The sequence below is a fragment of the Microcaecilia unicolor genome, chromosome 10 (genome assembly GCF_901765095.1).
Source record: "Microcaecilia unicolor chromosome 10, aMicUni1.1, whole genome shotgun sequence".
Lineage (NCBI taxonomy): Eukaryota > Metazoa > Chordata > Amphibia > Gymnophiona > Siphonopidae > Microcaecilia > Microcaecilia unicolor.
Window position 1 is genome coordinate 30,644,147 of NC_044040.1, and position 20,661 is coordinate 30,664,807.

At 42.6% G+C, this 20,661-nt stretch overlaps 1 protein-coding gene across 6 annotated transcripts in view; it reads right to left on the reverse strand.

Moving 5' to 3' along the window:
* Positions 1-10,055: 10,055 nt before the first annotated feature.
* SRPK2 (SRSF protein kinase 2) overlaps positions 10,056-20,661 on the reverse strand; it is a 234,592-nt gene continuing 223,986 nt past the window's right edge. For all 6 annotated transcript variants that reach the window (XM_030215992.1, XM_030215991.1, XM_030215990.1 and 3 more), the window contains one exon: positions 10,056-11,655. In XM_030215992.1, the coding sequence (XP_030071852.1) occupies positions 11,471-11,655 (185 nt within the window). In that variant the 3' untranslated portion in view covers positions 10,056-11,470. The remainder of the gene's footprint in view (positions 11,656-20,661) is intronic.

Consider the following 20,661-nt stretch of genomic DNA (forward strand, 5'->3'; position numbering starts at 1 on the left):
GTCCCATCTCCTTCCAGTTCAAAAACTCGAATTCATAGGGGCTCTGCTGGACTCAACGACGGCTCGTGCCTTTCTTCCGGACACAAGAGCGGACAACCTTCTGTCTCTTGTTTCTATGGTCAGAGTGTCTCAGCAGATTACAGCTCGGCAGATGTTGAGACTGTTAGGTCACATGGCCTCCACAGTTCATGTGACTCCCATGGCCCGCCTTCATATAAGATCAGCTCAGTGGACCCTAGCTTCCCAGTGGTACCAAACTGCCGGGAATCTAAAGGATGTGATCCAATTGTCCACCGGGTTTCGCAACTCTCTTCGATGGTGGACCATTCGATCCAATTTGACCTTGGAACGTCCCTTTCAAATTCCTCAGCTACAAAAAGTGCTGACTACGGATGCATCTCTCCTGGGGTGGGGAGCGCATGTAGATGGGCTTCACACTCAGGGAGCTTGGTCCCGCCAGGAATCAGGTCTTCAGATCAATCTCCTGGAGTTGCAAGCAATCTGGAATGCTTTAAAGGCTTTCAGAGATCGACTGTCCAACCAAATGATTCAAATTCAGACAGACAACCAGGTTGCCATGTACTACGTCAACAAGCAGGTGCGCACTGGATCTCGCCCCCTGTGTCAGGGAACCGTCCAGATGTGGCTTTGGGCTCGCCGTCACGGCATGGTCCTCCAGGCCACATATCTGGCAGGCGTAAACAACAGTCTGGCCGACAGATTGAGCAGGATTATGCAACCTCACAAGTGGTCGCTCAACTCGCGTGTGGTGCGCAGGATCTTCTAAGCGTGGGGCACCCCCTTGGTGGATCTTTTTGCCACTCAGCTCAATCACAAGGTCCCTCAGTTCTGTTCCAGACTTCAGGCCCACGACAGGCTAGCGTCGGCTGCATTTCTCCTGCATTGGGGGAAGGGCCTTCTGTATGTGTATCCTCCCATACCTCTGGTGGGGAAGACTCTGCTGAAACTCAAGGAACCATGATTCTGATTGCTCCCTTTTGGCCGCATCAGATCTTGTTCCCTCTTCTTCTGGAATTATCCTCTGAAGAACCTTGGAGTGTTTTCCGACCCTCATTACTCAGAACGAGGGGGCGCTTCTGCATCCCAACCTTCAATCTCTGGCTCTCACAGCCTGGATGTTGAGAGCGTAGAATTCGCTTCCTTGGTCTCTCCGAGGGTGTCTCCCGGGTTTTGCTTGCTTCCAGGAAAGCTTCCACGAAGGAGTGTTATTCTTTCAAGTGGAGGAGGTTTGCCGTCTGGTGTGACAGCAAGGCCCTAGATCCTCGATCTTGTCCTACACAGAACCTGCTTGAATACCTTCTACACTTATCAGAGTCTGGTCTCAAAACCAACTCCGTAAGGGTTCATCTTAGTGCAATCAGCGCTTACCATCAACGTGTAGAAGGTCAGTCTATCTCTGCACAGCCTTTAGTTGTTCGCTTCATGAGTAGGTTTGCTTTTGTCAAAGCCCCCTGTCAAACCTCCAACAGTGTCATGGGATCTCAACGTTGTTCTCACCCAGCTGATGAGGCCTCCTTTTGAGCCACTGAATTCCTGCCATCAGAAGTACTTGACCTGGAAGGTCATTTTCTTGGTGGCTGTTAGTTCGTAGAGTCAGTGAACTTCAAGCCTTGGTAGCCCATGCTCCCTATACTAAATTTCATCACAACAGAGTAGTCCTCCGCACTCACCCTAAGATCTTGCCGAAGGTGGTGTCGGAGTTCCATCTGAACAGTCAATTGTCTTGCCAACATTTTTCCCCGGCCTCATACCCGCCCTGCTGAACGTTGCACACGTTGGACTGCAAGCGAGCATTGGCCTTCTATCTGGAGCGGACAAGCCCATTCAGACAGTCCGCCCAAATGTTTGTATCATTTGATCTCAATAGGAGGGGGAAATGCACCATTTCCCACTGGCTAGCTGATTGCATTTCCTTCACTTATGCCCAGGCTGGGCTGACTCTTGAGGGTCATGTCATGGCTCATAGTGTTAGACCCATGGCAGCATCAGTGGCCCACTTGAAGTCAGCCACTATTGAAAAGACTTGCAAGGCTGCGACGTGGTCCTCAGTCCAGACATTCACATCTCACTACTGCCTTCAGCAGGATAGCCGACGCGACAGTCTGTTTGGGCAGTCAGTGCTGCAGAATCTGTTTGGGACTTAGGATCCAACTCCACCCCCCTAGGCCCATTTTTGTTCTGTTCCAGGCTGCACTCTCAGTTAGTTGTTTTCTTTGTAGGTCAATCCTTGTTATGTCCTCGCCATTGCAAGGTCCAATTGACCTTTCTTTGTTGTTTTGAGTGAGCCTGGGGCCTAGGGATACCCCATCAGTCAGAACAAGCAGCCTGCATGTCCTTGGAGAAAGCGAAGATACATACCTGTAGCAGGTATTCTCTGAGGCCAGCAGGCTAATTGTTCTCACAAACCCGCCCTCCTCCCTTTTGGAGTTGTTCCTTCTTTTCATCTTTGCTTTTTGATCTAACTGATGTCCCCGCGTGATGGGCGGGAAGATGGCCGTGCACGCGCGCCCGAAGGCTCTAGCAAACTTTTGTTGCTAGGAAGATTTCCGGACCTCAGGGCTGCCATGGACGTCACCCATCAGGGAGAACAATCAGCCTGCTGTCCTTGGACAATACCTGCTACAGGTATGTATCTTCGCTGTACCCTCAACAAAGGTCCACTGTGGTCAAGTACAGGGCCCCATCAAAGTGGTCTAGCAACTCATCAAATACAGTACATTCATTAAGTCTCCTGTAATCCACACAGAAGCAGGTTGTGCCATCTTTCTTAGGAACAAGATTTACAGGAGAAGCCCAGAGATGCATCAATCTTCTGCTTTATGGGGTTCTTCACCTCAGCGGATATTAATAGGCACTCTGCTTCAGTGGTGTAAGGCCACCTGTGTCTACATTGTGATGAGCCAAATGAGTACTCCCTGGTTTACTAGAAAACACATCAGCATATTTTTGCAACACTGCTTCTAGCTATGGTTTCTGAGTGAGGGTTAATTGCTCTCTCATTACAATTTGCTGTGTAGATCCCTCTGGTAATAGCTCTGCTAGGTCAGGTATGGGGTTCACTATCCTGATACTCTTCTGGTAGGCTGCACACAGCTAACACCGTAGCTGTGAAATCTGCATAGGCCTTTAACATGTACATGAAAGGTACACTGCTTTCTGTCTTGAGAGTTCACAGAGTAGATATAATATAATTTGTATCATTCAGGTGCCATATGACCCTGTAAGGTCCTGCCCTATTAGCCTGAAGTGTATTCTGCCATCCTGGGACTGAAACAAGTATGTGCCGACCCTCATGAAACTCATTTTGGGCTCATACCAGATCTTTTGCTTAGTGTGGGCTGCCTGTAGATTATCTCTGACAACACCCACAAGGTCTTCTAATTTCTGGCACATATTGACTACATATTCAACTACAGAGGTGTCAGGTGTGTGAACTTTCCCTGCCCAATGTTCTTACCCTCTAGCCATAAAGCAGCTCAATTGGGAATACTCCTGGGGTACTTATCTGTATGCAAATAGATAGGGCAAGTACTATTCCCAGTCTTGCTCTCCTGACTACACAAAAGTCTCTAACATATGCTTTAAGGTCTCATTAAATCTGTCCACCAGCCCATTAGTTTCAGTGTGGTATGGGGTAGTACGTACAGATTTCACTCCACAGTGTGCCCACAGATTCTGGATCAGCTCAAACTGTGTCCCTTGGTCTGAGAGTATTTTTTTTTTCCTGGATATCCTACCCGGTAAAATATTTCTAGCAGAGCAGTGGCAACTTTCTCTGCTTCTATTGAGGATAAGGCTACCGCTTCAGGATATCTGGTAGCAAAGTCCACCACTGTCAATATATCATTTCCCAGTCCAGCTAGGGACAGCTAAAGGCCCCACTCTAGCCACAGCTGTCCTCACATTGCTCACTCATAATGGGTAAAGGTTTCAGGGTGCTTGGGGGGAGATCTTGGGTCTTAACCACTCTTTGGCAAGCATCGCAGATTAGACAATAGCTACGGCTCAAGATACTCCCAGCCAATAGTTCTGTCAGTCTAGTGTGTATGCACGTCACCTCCTGCTGTCCTGCTAATGGAGTATCATACACAGTCTAGAGGAGTTGTTCACTGTATGCTTTGGGCACGCTAAACTCCTTTGCCCACTGTCCAGGGCCTGTTAGGATCAACGGAATCAGTCTGTACTCAAGCCCCCTTTCTATACAATATGATCTTTACAAGTCTCATTGGTCAGAGTGTTGTGCTTTCTGAAAAGAATGTCTCTGTCCTATATCTCCATATAGAAGGGTCTCTGCTGGTGATTCTGACAAATCAGGATCAACAGTCTGCTCAGTAGGTATGTCAGTTAAGTCAGGCAGTTCCATGGAATGGAGGCTGCTGGAAGCACTGCAGTGCCTCCTGCTGCTTGGTCAGCTGGTTCCACCTGGACTGGCTCAGGATCTGGAATAAGGGAGGTGGCTGCTGCTGGTTGGGCTGCTCGGGCCTAACACAAATGCTAACACCGCTATCAAGGGTAATTTTAATTGGACCCGTGTCAGTCCCACACAGCATTGGTACCGGCATGTTTTTAATTATACCTACTTCTCTGTATCTGGGCATGGTACCCCAATTCAGGAATACTTGCGCAATGATTACACAGTCTCTCTGGATCTATTGGCTAACATTACCTCTGTGCAGTGTGCCCTTGAAGAATAGCATCTTCCGGCATTAGCTCAAGTTGTAACATAACAAAGTCATGCTTGAGCCAGTGTCCACAAGCTGGTCTGATTCACAGTTATTGGGTGCTGTAGTATTGTGGCAACCCATCTGCTTCCTTGCTTGATAAATGACCAGGCTGTGGCAACTGTGTGCGCCCCCTTTGTGAGACTGGCACCACCCACAAAAGCTGCCAGCTTCGTTGCAGGAACTGGAATGCTGTTTAGTGCAGGCTTGGGATTAGCTGGGCAATCCCAAGCCACTGGAGGGTTTGCTTACAATCTCAGTTTGCAGGGCTATTTGTCTTAGGGCCCTAGCTGCAGGTAAGGATGGCTTCTCTTTGCCAACCAGGGACGGTTAGCCATAAAGATGTAGGCCAACTCAGCTGCCTTCTCTGGGGAACTTGGATATGTTCCCTCACCTCTGGACGACAACGCTGAAGAAACTGCTGCAGGATTATCAGATTTTTGCAGTCCGCCAAGCTTTCAACCTCAGCTTCACTGAGGCACTGTTGATGCTGGTATCTTAACTGGATCAGAAACTTACTGTGAGTATCATCTGCCCCTTTTGCAAAGTCTAGAACTTTATAGGTCTCGGGGGTAATGGCATAACTGTTCAACAAAGCTTTGCGCACCTCTCCAAACTGGGAGCACGTCTCCATGGACAGTACTTGGAATGCCTCAAGTGCTCTACCAATGAGCTTTCCTCCCAGATAGCATACCCAGTCTTTCTATGGAATCTCATTGGGGTGACAATTTTTTTTAAAGGCAGTTAAATATCCGTCAGGTATTATCAAACTGCATAAACAAGTTGGGCCCAATCCAGGCTGTGGCTTCTGCTTCTGGCCTTGGTGCAGGGCTGGAGCTTTGGATACAGGCCATTTCCAACTTCAGTTTCCACAGCTGGAACTCCCTTCCTCGCGCTACTGTTGTTCTTCCTGTTCCTCTCTCACTGCTGTTGGTCCACCCAAATGTTGCTCTACCATGTAGATCTGCCAGATATCAGTGGGTATGGCATCCAGCCCTACCAACTCACGGGCCTCTACTCACAAGGAGTCTGGTCTCCCCTCAGAACTCTGCACAGGCAGGTCCTGTCCCTTCTCATTGCTGAGGTCATCCAATCGCTCTTTTCTTAGGACAGGCATATCCGGTGTCTGAGGGCTGCTACGAGTCACCATCAGCATGCTGCCAAAAAAAAAACTCTGAACCACTCAGTGGATGGTGACCCTCATGCCACACACTGATCCTGACAATCCCACCATGCTGCCACCAAAAAAGGACAACTACTCAGTGGATGGTGATCCTCACGCCACACACTGAGCCTTACAGTCCCACCACGCTACCACCAAAAAAAAGGACAAAGGTCTGTCACAAAACACTACCACCTGCCTGGGGTTACCCTTAACTATTGTTATGCTGAAGTTTTATGTTAAACTGTTCCTGCTGAATCTTCTGGGTGAATCTCTTCATGAAGGCGGTTAATAAATCCCAATCAATCAATAAATAAACTGGCCATCCTAACCCTTCCCTCCTGCACAGAAGGCCCTGGAGACACATCCTCGGTACGAGAAAATATTACATTCCCAGGAGGGCAGGTCCTGGCTAAAGGATAAATTCCTGCCTCTCCACAGTGATGCTCTCCCTTCAGGAGACCTTTCTCCTCCATGATAGCACAGAGGTTGCCAGACTGGAGGTGGGCCTTTTCTGCCAAGTCCCTTTGGGCCTCCTCTATAAACCTCTCTGCCTCAGCTTCTCCAAGTCTGCTATTCTAGACTCCAGAGATTGGATCTGTTCCCTGGGTGCTAGGAGCTCTTTGCACCGAGTGAACACATACAACTTCTCACCAACTGGGAGATAATCAAACATGTGACACTCAGTGTAAAAGACTGGATAGCCCCCATCTCGCTGTTGGACTTCTGCCTGCATCTTATTATTGGTGATTTCTTAATTATTTTAATGTTATTAGTAGGTTTATAGCAATTTTGATAGACAGTGTTTCAGGTGAAATGTGCAGCTGATGTGTCAACTTGGAGGACTGTCCATTCAGGGGTGCTCTCCCTTACTTTTTAATATCTGTTTGGCCCCTACATGCAAGTTGCTTGAATGGTTAGGAGTTAAGTATCAAATAAATGCCAATGATTTACAATTTTTTTTCCAGTCTCTGGAGCTCTTACTGAGGCTATTACTTTTTACATCTTTTACTTAACAACAGTTAGAACTTGACTATATGCAAATAGATTTTTCTTAAATGTTGCCAAGGTGCAAATGCAATGCATTGTTTCCTGGACTTTCAAAGTAATTGTGTGTGTTATAAGTTGCTCAAAATGCAACCGCACGCCTGCTAAATGTTTTTGTTGTGAACTCTGAAGAATTCAACTTGGCACTCTTTTATTTTATAGAGAATTTATTTTATAATTTTAGTATTGATTTATAAGGTGTTACACAATAATGGCCCACTCTGTCTTGATAGTTCTTTAAAATTATATCAACCTGCTAGAATTCTGCAGCCTTTTAGATGTTCCTTCCTTTGCTGTATTAGACTTAATGAAGTTCTGTTTTATGGTTGAAGGCCCAAGTATGTGGAACACTTTGCCTCAACAATTGCGTTCAGCACTGAATACTTTCCTTTTGGAAGCAATTAAAAACACATTTTTTTCAGCAAGCATTTTCTGCAGGTTAATTTTTAGACAATAGGATGTGACTTTTACCGTTGCTGGTTTATTTTATTTTTATTCCAGCGCATTGTTTGCTTTTGTTGTAATATTTATTTTATGTAATATGTTTTTGGATCATGTATGTTATTTTGTTCACTGGTCAGATTTGTAGATGAGCAGGATATAAGATTTTATAAATAAATAAAAGGTATGCATGGGAGGACTCAAAAAGAGTTCAGGGAATTCCATGAGACACCAAGGTAATTGTTTTACATTTTTTTCATGGGGGTGGTGGTGTCATTAAGCACCAAGGCATTTTAAAGTCAAGCAGGGCTAGTCCTACTTGGGGGGAATGGGACTAGGCACTAGGGCATTTTAAAGTCAGGTGGGACCGGTCCTGTCAGTGAGGGTACCACTAGACACAAGGATTAAACAAAAATACGGGGAAAGGAGCAGGGTTGAGTAAGGCGGGAGAGGAGGGACACTACTGGCAACATTTTATTTGTCAGTGCCCGAGCCAATCACCACTCACGCACTGATAGGAAGGGTAATATTTCACAATGAGCTGCAGATTTAATGTGGCAGCAATTTGCATGCTCATTGCTTACTGCATAGTTCAGTATTTTTGTCTCATTAATTTCATGGTACAAGCCATGCAAGCTTTCTGCATTGGCCTCATAGTTTGTAGCTGTCAACCTTCTCGCAGTTGTCTTTCTCCCAGCAACAGACTGTCTCTCACAACTTTTCCTTGGCCTAATTTGTAACCATGCGTTCCCTGTCCCTCCCCTTTTGCTTTGCTCAGCTTCTTAGACCATAAGCTCTTCACACAGGGTCATCTTATTTGTGAATACTTATCACCGCTGTAAGGGCTCTCTATATATCCAGTGGCACTATAAAAATGATAGTTATTAAATCCCTCCTTCTCTGTTAATATCTATGAAATATCTTAATATTGTAAACTCTTTGGGACAGGGACTCTATGCCTACTGTCAAACTTTTCTCCCCCATATTGTCTTCCTTACAATCTGCCCACATTGCCCAGTATCTCTCTCCTGCCAAGAATCTGCCACTCCACGCCAAACTGATCTTTTAATACTCACTAGTCCCAAGTTGCTAACAATTGGTCTCACTTCAGCCAAGCTCTCTTAGTCCCTCTTTTGAAAGCTTTAGCTCAACACAGCTGGATCCAAGTTTCTCTAATACTAGTACTGGCAAGAAGCCCTACAGCACTCAGTTTCTTCATGTTGTCCCCAGAGCACATAAGGTTTTACAGTTGAAGGTGCCTGTGTACCACTGTACCTACAAATTTATTCACTTGTTCTTTCCTTTTACTGTCTACCTCCACACACCACTTTTTTTGCACTCCTCTCTCGGTTCCTTCCTCTCTCCTCTCACACTGCAGGAGCTTACATTTACTTCTGGCTGCTGATTAGCTCATTCTTCTGTCTACAACTACTCACAGGCAGGAATTGAGATTAGCAACTGCAACATGCAAAAAAATTTCTCCAGCTGCTTGCTTTGGTCACCATCCTAATGCGTGCCATGTTCTCAGCCCAATTTGACAGTATGTTTATGTTTATTTGGGATTTGATATGCCACTTTTGCTAATAAAAGGTCAAAGCAGTAAATAATAAAACAATTTAGGAACAGAAAGGAATTCCATTTAAGACAGGAAAGATCATATGCAAAGCATACACAACAAAAAAATGGAAAATTAAGAACAGCTTTGCCATTTCTCTAGAGACCGTGCAAGTCGTGTACACTGGGTCACTGCAGTTAGATGAAATTTCAAATGATGAGTCCTTAAGGCACACTTAAATTTTGGAAAGAACAATTCTGTTCTTATGACTGGGGGGGGGGGGGGGGGTAATTCCACAGTTTTGGTCAAACTCCTGCTCCAGTCTGCTAGTCTAGGTTTTGAGCAGGCTTAGCCTCCCCAGCCTCTTATACTGAAGCTTATACCCACATTTCTTGCCAAGTGCTGCTCACCCAATGTGAAGGATTTGTAGAATAAAATAAGCAGAAGACAACTTACCTGTGACGTTAATTCTCCAAATGATCCATTACTGATGCTACCTCAACCCAATCTATACTGAATCATTAATTTGTTTTAAGTGACTCCATAATCAGGAAATGTTAAGGGAGTAAGATGTGACAGATGCATTGGGCAGCATAAGCAGAAATTGTGTACCTTAAGCCTTTTTTATTTTTTTTAATGACTTTGGTGCATTCCATGCCTAGCATATGTGTGCTGGATACCAAAAGGAGTGGATTTTTGGAATCACTCATTTTTCAAACAATTACATTACAGGTGAATAACTGCTGTTGTATAATTTCATGTGGTTTTATTTTATTTTTTAATGTTGTATTTAGAGGGTCTTTTACAAAGGCGTGGTAGCGTTTTTACTGCGCACTAATGATTAGCACACACTAAACACTAGAGATACCCATAGGACTATATGGGCTTCTCTAGTGTTTAGCGCACGCTAAAAACCGCTAGTGTGCCTTTGTAAAAGGACCCCTTAATGACTTATACTTTCTCTTGATGATGTACAAAATATGTCAGAACCATAAGAAACCATTTCCACCTAATTTCACTGGACCAAGATAAAAGTACATCAAACAGGAAACTTTTATCACTATCACATATACTTCAATGACCAGTACAGTATCTGAAAAAACTCGCAACACTTTAATTAGACAACAGCAAGCACCTCAAACAACAATCGGTTACTGTTACAACATAAGGGTATTTTTACAATCTAGTTATTGCAAATGCTTGTCAATAAACTGCAATGGATAAAGTTAAGAGAAAGTGGCACCATAATTGTGTAGAACCAAAACTAAACTTACATTCATTCCACTGACTCCTAAGAGAGGTAAAAAATACATCTCTGCATTTTACATTCTAAAATCTGTATTGCCCATGACATGGTCTTAAGTTCTATTACTTTGTTGGAATAGTAAGCATTTGAACAAAATTGAACTTACAAAGGAAAGAAATAGAAGTGCAATTTGTTTTAGAAAATACAAAAGTGTATGTTATCTGTAAAATCATACTTGGAATGATCTTAGTTTCTCTTTCATGTTATATATATTGAGTCCTTTTCTTTGGAAAAAGGTATTTTTGCCTTGCACTGCAAATTGTAACTCATAATAATTTAAAAATCATCAATTTATTCACATATGCCAAAATAATTATGTAACTAACATCTGTAAGTCTACTCATATTTAATGTTAATTTTCATCTATTATGCATTGTACAACTTACAGTGCATATATAAGGCAATATCATGGTATTATATCTTCATCATCACATTATAAGGGTAGTTGCTGTGGTTCCTTAAAAGCACTTTAAAATATAAAGAAACTATAGGAATGCTAAACTTTAATCAAAACGCATACTTTTAAAACTATAAAGAAGTCTTCCTTTTCTTAAAGTGCCATCTGGAGAATCACACCATATAAACTGGTGCAGCCTTTTTTCCTTTAAATCCAACAGAAAGGTGAATTTACTCAGCTTTTTATGATGCTGACATCCACTACATGCATTCTGTATGCTAAAAAGCAGTCAAGAAATAACTTACTTTGCATTTTGAGTCCCCATTCCATATTTAATGGAAATAAACATTTACAGGGTTAATTTACATACACTATAATACAAGAATGATTTCCCCTTGCCAAAGGATAAAATTATACAGTTTTCTGTTATCTCTCAGGTCTTACTCCATAAGTTTGTAAATTATTTAACACACCTCATCTGCTAAAATATTTCTTCATAAATAGTTACAAATTATCCAAACACATGGAAAAGTACTCTTTGTTCAAAAATTGGACGTTTGAATGCCACACAGCACAAGAAACATTGCTCAAGACAGATTATCAAGTATCTCCAGAAAAGAGTGGGTCAGTAAACTACTAGCCGAAGACAAAGACTACCCTTCCCCCAGAACACAGTGCACAAAAAGCAAAATGTGGAAGAGTACTTCAAAGCAAAAGAAAGATCTGAGTTCTCCTGCTAAAAGAATTTATGGCCAGTCACCATTCAGGTCTGAAGCACTGGAAACTGGTTGCTGGCTTAGAATATTGTTTGAGGATTTCGCTAAGAGCTCAACCATGGATGCCTCAGGCATTCTCCAGCAGAAGCGCGTTTTTCTGGAACCATTTCTAGCATGGGAATCAGGAAATCTGTAAACTGTTCAGCATCTTCGTGAGGCCAGCCATACTTCTCCACGAGTACATCGAACAAGCTCCAAGGCTTAAGCTTTGTAATGTGTCGAAGCTCTCCTGCAAATGGAAAACCATTTTATATATCAATCGGTCCTTCTCATGGGTTTTATTCACCACACTTACTCAGAACAACTTTTCATGGTTATAGGCAAACTTGTTAATAAGACAATCCCTTTAGCACATTGATATCCATCCATACTGCTTACACTCAGCTTGGTTATGGTCTGTGCCAAGACTAATGAGATATCTGGAGTGTGTGCTGAAGTTCTGAAAATTCCCATCACACGAAGGGCAGAACTGAAATCCCAACTTTGCTTGTGACTTGCTTTATCTTGTTCATTTGGCAGAAGGGCAAAAGCAAAACAGATACCAAGGAGACTGCTGCATGCAGGAAGGGTCATGTGTGCTCAGAACTGCACTTGTTTTAAGCTCTGGTAGAGCTGTTTTGTCCTGGCACCACTGGATAACATCTCCCATCCCTGCACTTCTGCTTGTCACCAGAAAATTGCCTTTGTTTATAATTTTTCTTTGACACCATCATTGGGAAGTATTCTGCACTATACATCTCCCTCAATTTACAAAACAGTGGAATGACTCTTATTCTTCACCATGAGGAATCCATATACTCTATTTAAAACAAAAAATCCAATTTGTTTGAGGAAAAAGGCCTCAGTTTCCACTGGAGATACTTCTTGGTACAATTGGGAACTCATTCAATATCCCAATTATATTCAGCATTTTTTTATCACTGGCTCAAAAAACCTCCAAAGACGTTTAATTATTAATTTCAAACATCATCTTTTTATATTTTTGTATACTTCTGTATTGTTATAAAGATTCCTCAGTTAAAGAGCTTTGGAAAGAAAAACAGAATGGAAAAGATAAGCACAGAAGGGATCCCCTCCTGCTTGGAATGCCCTCCCGCGGGAGGTGGTGGAGATGAAAACGGTAACGGAATTCAAACATGCGTGGGATATGCATAAAGGAATCCTGTGCAGTAGGAATGGATCCTCAGAAGCTTAGCCAAAATTGGGTGGCAGAGCAGGTGGGGGAAGAGAGTTTGGTGGTTGGGAGGCGAGGATAGTGGATGAAATGTTAAAGGAAATCAGGGACGCAAACAAACTGGGCAACACAATAATAATGGGGGATTTCAATTACCCGCATATAGACTGGGTTAATGTAACATCTGTACACGCAAGGGACATAAGATTTCTTGATGAAATCAAGGACAGCTTCATGGAACAGCTAGTTCAGGAGCCGACAAGAGAAGGAAAAATACTAGACTTAGTCCTTAGTGGTGCTCATGATCTAGTGCAGGGGGTAACGATACGAGGGCCGCTTGATAACAGTGATCATAATATGATCGGTTTTGATATTGGCATTGAAGGAAGTGAAACTAGGAAATCAAGTACGCTAGCGTTTAACTATAGAAAAGGTGATTACGACAAAATGAGAAAAATGGTGAAAAAAAGACTGAAAGGAGCAGCTCGCAGAGTAAAAAACTTGCATCAGGCGTGGATGCTGTTTAAAAACACCATCCTGGAGGTTCAGGACAAATATATTCCACGTATTAGAAAAAAGGGAAAAAAGACTAAACGTCAGCCGGCGTGGCTAAACAGTAAGATAAAGGAAATCATTAGAGCCAAAAAACAATCCTTCAGAAAGTGGAGAAGAGAACCAACTGAAAGTAACAGGATAGATCATAAGGAATGCCAAGCCAAATGCAAAGCGGAGATAAGGAGGGCAAAAAAGGACTTTGAGAAGAAATTAGCGTTGGAAGCAAAAATACATAGTAAAATTTTTTTTAGATACATTAAAAGCAGGAAACCGGCCAAAGAGTCGGTTGGGCCGCTGGACGAAAATGGTGTTAAAGGGGCGATCAAGGAGGACAAAGCCGTAGCGGAGAAATTAAATGAATTCTTTGCTTCGGTCTTCACCGAGGAGGATTTGGGGGGGACACCGGTGCCGGAAAGAATATTTGAAGCGGGGGAGTCGGAGAAACTAAACAAATTCTCTGTAACCTTGGAGGATGTAATGGGTCAGTTCAGCAAGCTGAAGAGTGGTAAATCACCGGGACCTGATGGTATTCATCCCAGAGTATTAATAGAACTAAAAAATGAACTTGCGGAGCTACTGTTAGAAATATGCAATCTGTCCCTAAAATCGAGTGTAGTACCGGAAGACTGGAGGGTAGCCAATGTTACTCCGATTTTTAAGAAGGGTTCCAGAGGAGATCCGGGAAATTATAGACCGGTGAGTCTGACGTCGGTGCCGGGCAAGATGGTGGAGGCTATTATTAAGAATAAAATTGCAGAGCATATACAAAAACATGGACTGATGAGACAAAGTCAGCACGGATTTAGTGAAGGGAAGTCTTGCCTCACCAATCTAATGCATTTTTTTGAGGGGGTAAGCAAACATGTGGACAATGGGGAGCCGGTTGATATTGTATATCTGGATTTTCAGAAGGCGTTTGACAAAGTGCCGCACGAAAGACTCCTGAAGAAATTGCAGAGTCATGGAATCGGAGGTAGGGTATTATTATGGATTAAGAACTGGTTGAAAGATAGGAAGCAGAGAGTAGGATTGCGTGGCCAGTATTCTCAGTGGAGGAGGGTAGTTAGTGGGGTCCCGCAGGGGTCTGTGCTGGGTCCGTTGCTTTTTAATGTATTTATAAATGACCTAGAGATGGGAATAACTAGTGAGGTAATTAAATTCGCCGATGACACAAAATTATTCAGGGTCGTCAAGTCGCAGGAGGAATGTGAACGATTACAGGAGGACCTTGCGAGACTGGGAGAATGGGTGTGCAAGTGGCAGATGAAGTTCAATGTTGACAAGTGCAAAGTGATGCATGTGGGTAAGAGGAACCCGAATTATAGCTACGTCTTGCAAGGTTCCGCGTTAGGAGTTACGGATCAAGAAAGGGATCTGGGTGTCGTCGTCGATGATACGCTGAAACCTTCTGCTCAGTGTGCTGCTGCGGCTAGGAAAGCGAATAGAATGTTGGGAGTTATTAGGAAGGGTATGGAGTCCAGGTGTGCGGATGTTATAATGCCGTTGTATTGCTCCATGGTGCGACCGCACCTGGAGTATTGTGTTCAGTACTGGTCTCCGTATCTCAAAAAAGATATAGTAGAATTGGAAAAGGTACAGCGAAGGGCGACGAAAATGATAGTGGGGATGGGACGACTTTCCTATGAAGAGAGGCTGAGAAGGCTAGGGCTTTTCAGCTTGGAGAAGAGACGGCTGAGGGGAGATATGATAGAAGTGTATAAAATAATGAGTGGAATGGATCGGGTGGATGTGAAGCGACTGTTCACGCTATCCAAAAATACTAGGACTAGAGGGCATGAGTTGAAGCTACAGTGTGGTAAATTTAAAACGAAGCGGAGAAAATTTTTCTTCACCCAACGTGTAATTAGACTCTGGAATTCGTTGCCGGAGAACGTGGTACGGGCGGTTAGCTTGACGGAGTTTAAAAAGGGGTTAGATAGATTCCTAAAGGACAAGTCCATAGACCGCTATTAAATGGACTTGGAAAAATTCCGCATTTTTAGGTATAACTTGTCTGGAATGTTTTTACGTTTGGGGAGCGTGCCAGGTGCCCTTGACCTGGATTGGCCACTGTCGGTGACAGGATGCTGGGCTAGATGGACCTTTGGTCTTTCCCAGTATGGCACTACTTATGTACTTATGATGGGAGGCGGGACTGGTGGTTGGGAGGCGGGAAATATTGCTGGGCAGACTTGTACGGTCTGTGCCCTGAATAAGGCAGGTACAAATCAAGGTAAGGTATACACATATGAGTTTGTCTTGTTGGGCAGACTGGATGGACCATACAGGTCTTTTTTTGCCGTCATCTACTACGTTACCATGTTCATGAAGAAAGGGTGAAACGGGTCCTCGTTGAGATCATCTATATTATGCTTTTTCTTTTCCCGCATAACAGCATCTGTTATGACTTTAACTGAGAAATCTTTATAAAAATACAGAAATATGCAAAAATATAAAAAGATGACTGTTTGAAATGAATAATTAAGGGATTATGTTTGGAGGTTTTTTGAGCCAATGATACAAAAATGCAGAATGTAGTTAGGACACTGAGGGGATCTTTTACTAAAGCTTAGCTCGAGTTATTTGCAGCAGGGCCCATTTTATTCATATGGGCCCTGCTGCAAATAACTCGAGCTAAGCTTTAGTAAAAGACCCCCTGATTGAGTTCCCAATTCTACCAAGAAGTATTTCCAGCGGAAACTGAGGCCTTTTTCTTCCAACAAATTGGATTTTTTGTTGGATGCCTCGTAGTGAAGAAAGTCATTCCATTGTTTTGTAAACTGAGCAATAGTTAAGTGGAATAAATTCTCCAATTGTGAAACAGATGTGGAGCTATACATCTCCAAAATTCTTGCAGTGAGCGAGATGAAAGTTATTTCTACATTTTATTACTAAAATAGGATGGGGGTTAATATTCTGCAACTTCATTTCTAGTTGCTTCAGTGTTAGATTTCTCCTCCTCCTCTGGTTCTTATTTTACACAGACAGCTTTATTTTTCCATATGCATATCTAGTTTAGAATGTTAATAGCCCTTAATCCGAGAAGTTACCCCAATACCCCAGATAATCTAAGAATTTAAAATGTCATATCAAAAGAATGAACAAGCTAAACAAAGGGACTGCCACCACCGGCCCTGTATTTGCTATAGTGATCTGGACCTGTGTGATATCCCATCTACACTATAGCAACATCTGCAACTTATATAGATAGCATGCTGTACCTTGACAGGTGCTGAATATAAATAAATCCAAGAGGCACATTCCCATTCTACAGCCTCTACACTGATTTCCCATATTCTACAGGGTCCAATTCAAAATTTTGTTTCTGGGCTTCAAGTCTCAGAGCAGTTATGCACCACTCAATCTCAGTTATTGACTCATCTCTCTGCAAAAATCATCATAAGACTGTTGCTGAACTATCTGATATATCACATGGGAGATGGTTTTCTTTTTTCATGTTAAACAGTCATGCACTGGGAGGAAGAACCTGGAGATAGAAATTACTTGTTCTGAAGCGGTAGGTTCGGGAAGGAGAGAAGGAATTTCTGTAAGTGTTTTTTGGGATGGGTACTGGGGTGTATTGCTGGGTGGGGAAGTCAGGGAGGAAGAATGCTTATACTTTGTTTGGATCAATGAAACTGCATGGTATATAGAAAATACTAAATCACAACAAGTAGGTTTTTGTTCTCCACAGTGGATGTGGGCATTGATTTTGGGCGTCCAATATGGCTAGAACTGATATAATAGTAACTTGGAATGTGGATGGATTGGGTTCTAATATTAAACACTAGTAAAAAAGCCCCGTTTCTGATGCAAATGAAACGGGGGCTAGCAAGGTTTTCTTCTGTGTGCATGTGGGAGTGTGTGTGTCCCTGCCCTCTGCCCTCTCTCCCTTCCCCTGTGCTGTCTGTCCCCTCCCCCCTCGGAGTCGAGTCCTTCAGTGTTAAGTTTCTTGCTGTGCTGTGTTTGTGTTACAGAGATAGTGAGGGCTTCTGCCCTCTCTCCCCTCCCCCCTCTGAGTCCTTCACTGTTACAGAGAGAGCGATTTGATTTCGTGCTTTGCTGTGTTTTCCTTCACTGTTTGTGTTACAGAGAGAGTGAGGGCGGGACAGACACTCAGGGGGAAACCGGATATCTCTCCCCCTTCACACTTCCGGCTGGAGGCTTCATTTAGAACGTTGGTGGTGCCTTTTATATATAGAGATAAAGTATTAATAGCTTTGCAGAGAATGCAGGCAGGCATGGCATTGCTCCGAGAGATATACCTGTTGGAGGCTGAGCATAATAAATTGAAACAGGAGTGTGTGGGGCATCGCTACTATTTTACTTGCCCAGTCAGTGAGCGGGGGTGGCTATTTTGATTCATAAGTCTCTTCCTTTCGTGAAACAGAGAATCATTGTGGATCAGAAGGGAAGAAGGATTATTGTCCAAGGAGAACTCTATGGAGATCAACTAGTGCTGGTCTCCCTACATACTCCCAATACCCCAGCATAACAGTTTTTGCTACGGTATTGAGGATGCTCACAGGCTTTTTGGGGAGGAGCACGGTATTCAGAGAGGCTAATAATGCAGCAGATCCACTTTAGGACAGGCACATTAAAAAAAATGGTCAAAAGAAGAGTGGGATGGAGCCCAACCATGTAAGGAGTTACGACTGCTAGATGCTTAGCAGGTTGGAGCACACATGTGTACAGAGCCCATCCCAATCAACGTACATAGGTTTATCTTTCAGTAACAGACCATCTTTCTTCAAAAGCGTTAGATGTGGAAACAGGATTATTAGTGATCTCCATTCATGCCCCCATTTTGATCCAGTGGCACTTCAGTATATGGGAGCCAGCTCACTGGTGGTGAATGCTAAGAGGGCTCGAGAAAGATCCAGATTTCTACCAATTTTTTGTACATAAGAGGAATATTCAACTAATAATGTGCAACATGTGGATAGACTGGAACTGTTTTGAGAAATTGCCAAAACAGTCCCGTGGGAAAGGATTAGTGCATATAAAGTGGCAAAAAATAAAAAAAAAACAAGGAAATTTTACTGCTTACTAGGGAATTACATCACGCCAAATGCAAACTGGCAAAAGAAAATGAATAAGAATATTAAAGAACTAATCTTGAATATTTATTTATGACATTTGTATCCCACATTATCCCAAACAAAAATAAGTTCAATGTGCAATAGTTTATATATAGGAAATTAATTAGTACAAGTAAGAATCTAATAACACATTGAGCAAAGAATTGCAGAGTAACTGATGAGAAGATAGAATATAACAAGAGAGAACTGAGATGTGGTCAATTATGTTCTTTATCAAGGGAGAAACTTAACAATAATGCTTTCAGTAGTTTGTGAAAGCACAAGTAGTTACTTGTAGATCTCAACTGTTTCGGTATTGAGTTCCAGCGCTTAGTACTTTGGAATAAGAAGCCTGCATTGTGACTAGATTTGTATAGTACCTTTTTACAACTTGGAGAGTGGAGTGTGAGATAATCTCTGGAGGCTGGTAATGCATTGCGTGAAGGCAATTCAATTAGGTGCTGCATGTAAGAGGGTTGACAAACCAAATAAGATTTGGTAGACTAATACACAAATTTTAAAGGTGATCCTATCTTTTATAGGAAGTCAGTGTAATTTCAGTAGAAGATGAGAAGCCTTTTCGAAGAGAGCAGCTTTGCAAACAAGGCAGGTTGTAGCTTTCTAAGAAGCATGATCTTGATTCCTGCATAAAACTGCAGTAATCGAACTTGGACAGTACAAAGTATTGGGTAATAGTGCGGAAGACTGCATTAAGTGCAACACAGAATTATTAATGCTATGTTATAAAGGAAACATTAATTTATTTCCAATTTGGAAACAAATCAGAAGCCTGCTTGGCTCGCCTGGTGTGTGTGTGTGTGTGTGTGTGTGTGTGTCAGAGCATGTTCGATTTACACCGATTATTCAGATGGGGTAGAAAAAAACAGATGCATAAAAACTTGGAAATCAATCAGATGCTTGAGAATGAATACAATACATTTTAAAGGGCTGTTACAGAAAACCTATTGCACCCTTTTTTCATCCATTGTGTATGCCCCGATTATCACAGGAAGACTTAACAAAATAACAGTCCCTTGACAAGTATGGAAATTGAGCAAGCTATAGGGCAGATGGCAACACACAAGACCCCAGGGCTGAATGGCCTCCTGAATGTATTTTATAAAATTCCAGACCATCACATTATCCCAACATTGGCAGCAATTTTTCAGAGCCTTTAATCACAATCATACCTAAGCCAGGAAGGGGCCCTAAATTCACGGAGTCCTATAGGTTGATCTCTTTCATAAATATGGATGCAAAAACATATGCCAAAGTGATCACAAATAGACTGAATAATGTTCTCTCTATATTGATTAAGTCACAAGTTGGTTTTGTTTCAGGCAAAAATGTGATATCAAATGTGCGCAGTGTAACAGCATTTATTCAAGAGACTCAGCACTTGAATAAAGGTGCTTTGATTAAATCCGATACTGAAAAAGCTTTTTATTCAGTGCCCTGAAGTATTTGTGATGGGTGCTGGGGTTGTTTGGCTTTGAGGAGCAGATTTTCCAATGGATTCAGGGGCTTTATAATAACCCCACTGCACAAATTCTGACCAATGGAACAATATCTGCTAGTTTTCTTCTGGAGTATGGAACATGGCGGGGCTATCCCCTATCCTCACTTCTTTTTGTTTTATGTATGGACCCCTTAGCATAGTGGCTTTTGAAAGAAGGTGGGTCCTTCTGAATTCAAGATAGATTTATTTGCTTATAGCCCTGCAAAACCCTCAAGACATCCTTCCTGTTTTGACTCATTTACATTTTGGTGAGTTCACTGGATTACATGTAAATAAGGATAAATCTATAATGTTGGTCCTTACTGAAGATATTAAATGTCATTGGTGAGGTCCCCTTCCATTAACCTAGGATTCTAATCATATTAAATATTTGGGCCTACAAATTCTGTGCAACTTAACTAAATTTTACCAGTTACATAGCCCCATTGTTAGAAGATATGTTTCATATGCTGACTTCCTGGAATGATTATAAATTATCTTTATCTGGGCAGGTACAAGTAGTGAAAACGATCTTTTTGCCTAAATGGCTTTATGTTTTACAGCACCTCCCTCTTGTTTTAAAGAAAGGGGATATTCAGTGATGGAAAAGTGCAGATGCTTGTGGAAGGCAAGAAACCCCGCATGCTTTTTGCATGTATTAAAAAAAACAAAGGTGGCTTAGGGCTGCTAGATATTCAATCTTACCATGTAGCATGCCTTCTCTGCTAGGCTTAAGATTGGATACAAGATATAAATTCTGGATAGAAGATACTCCTGTTCTGTCCAGGTGCCCTGTGCTACAAGGAACATGCAACAAGCTCCACAACCTGACTTGCTGGCATCTGTTGTCACCACCTCCCATTGTGTAATCGGAAAGGGAGCTCCGACGGTCAAATTCCTGGGTGACAACCACCACTGCATTCTCTG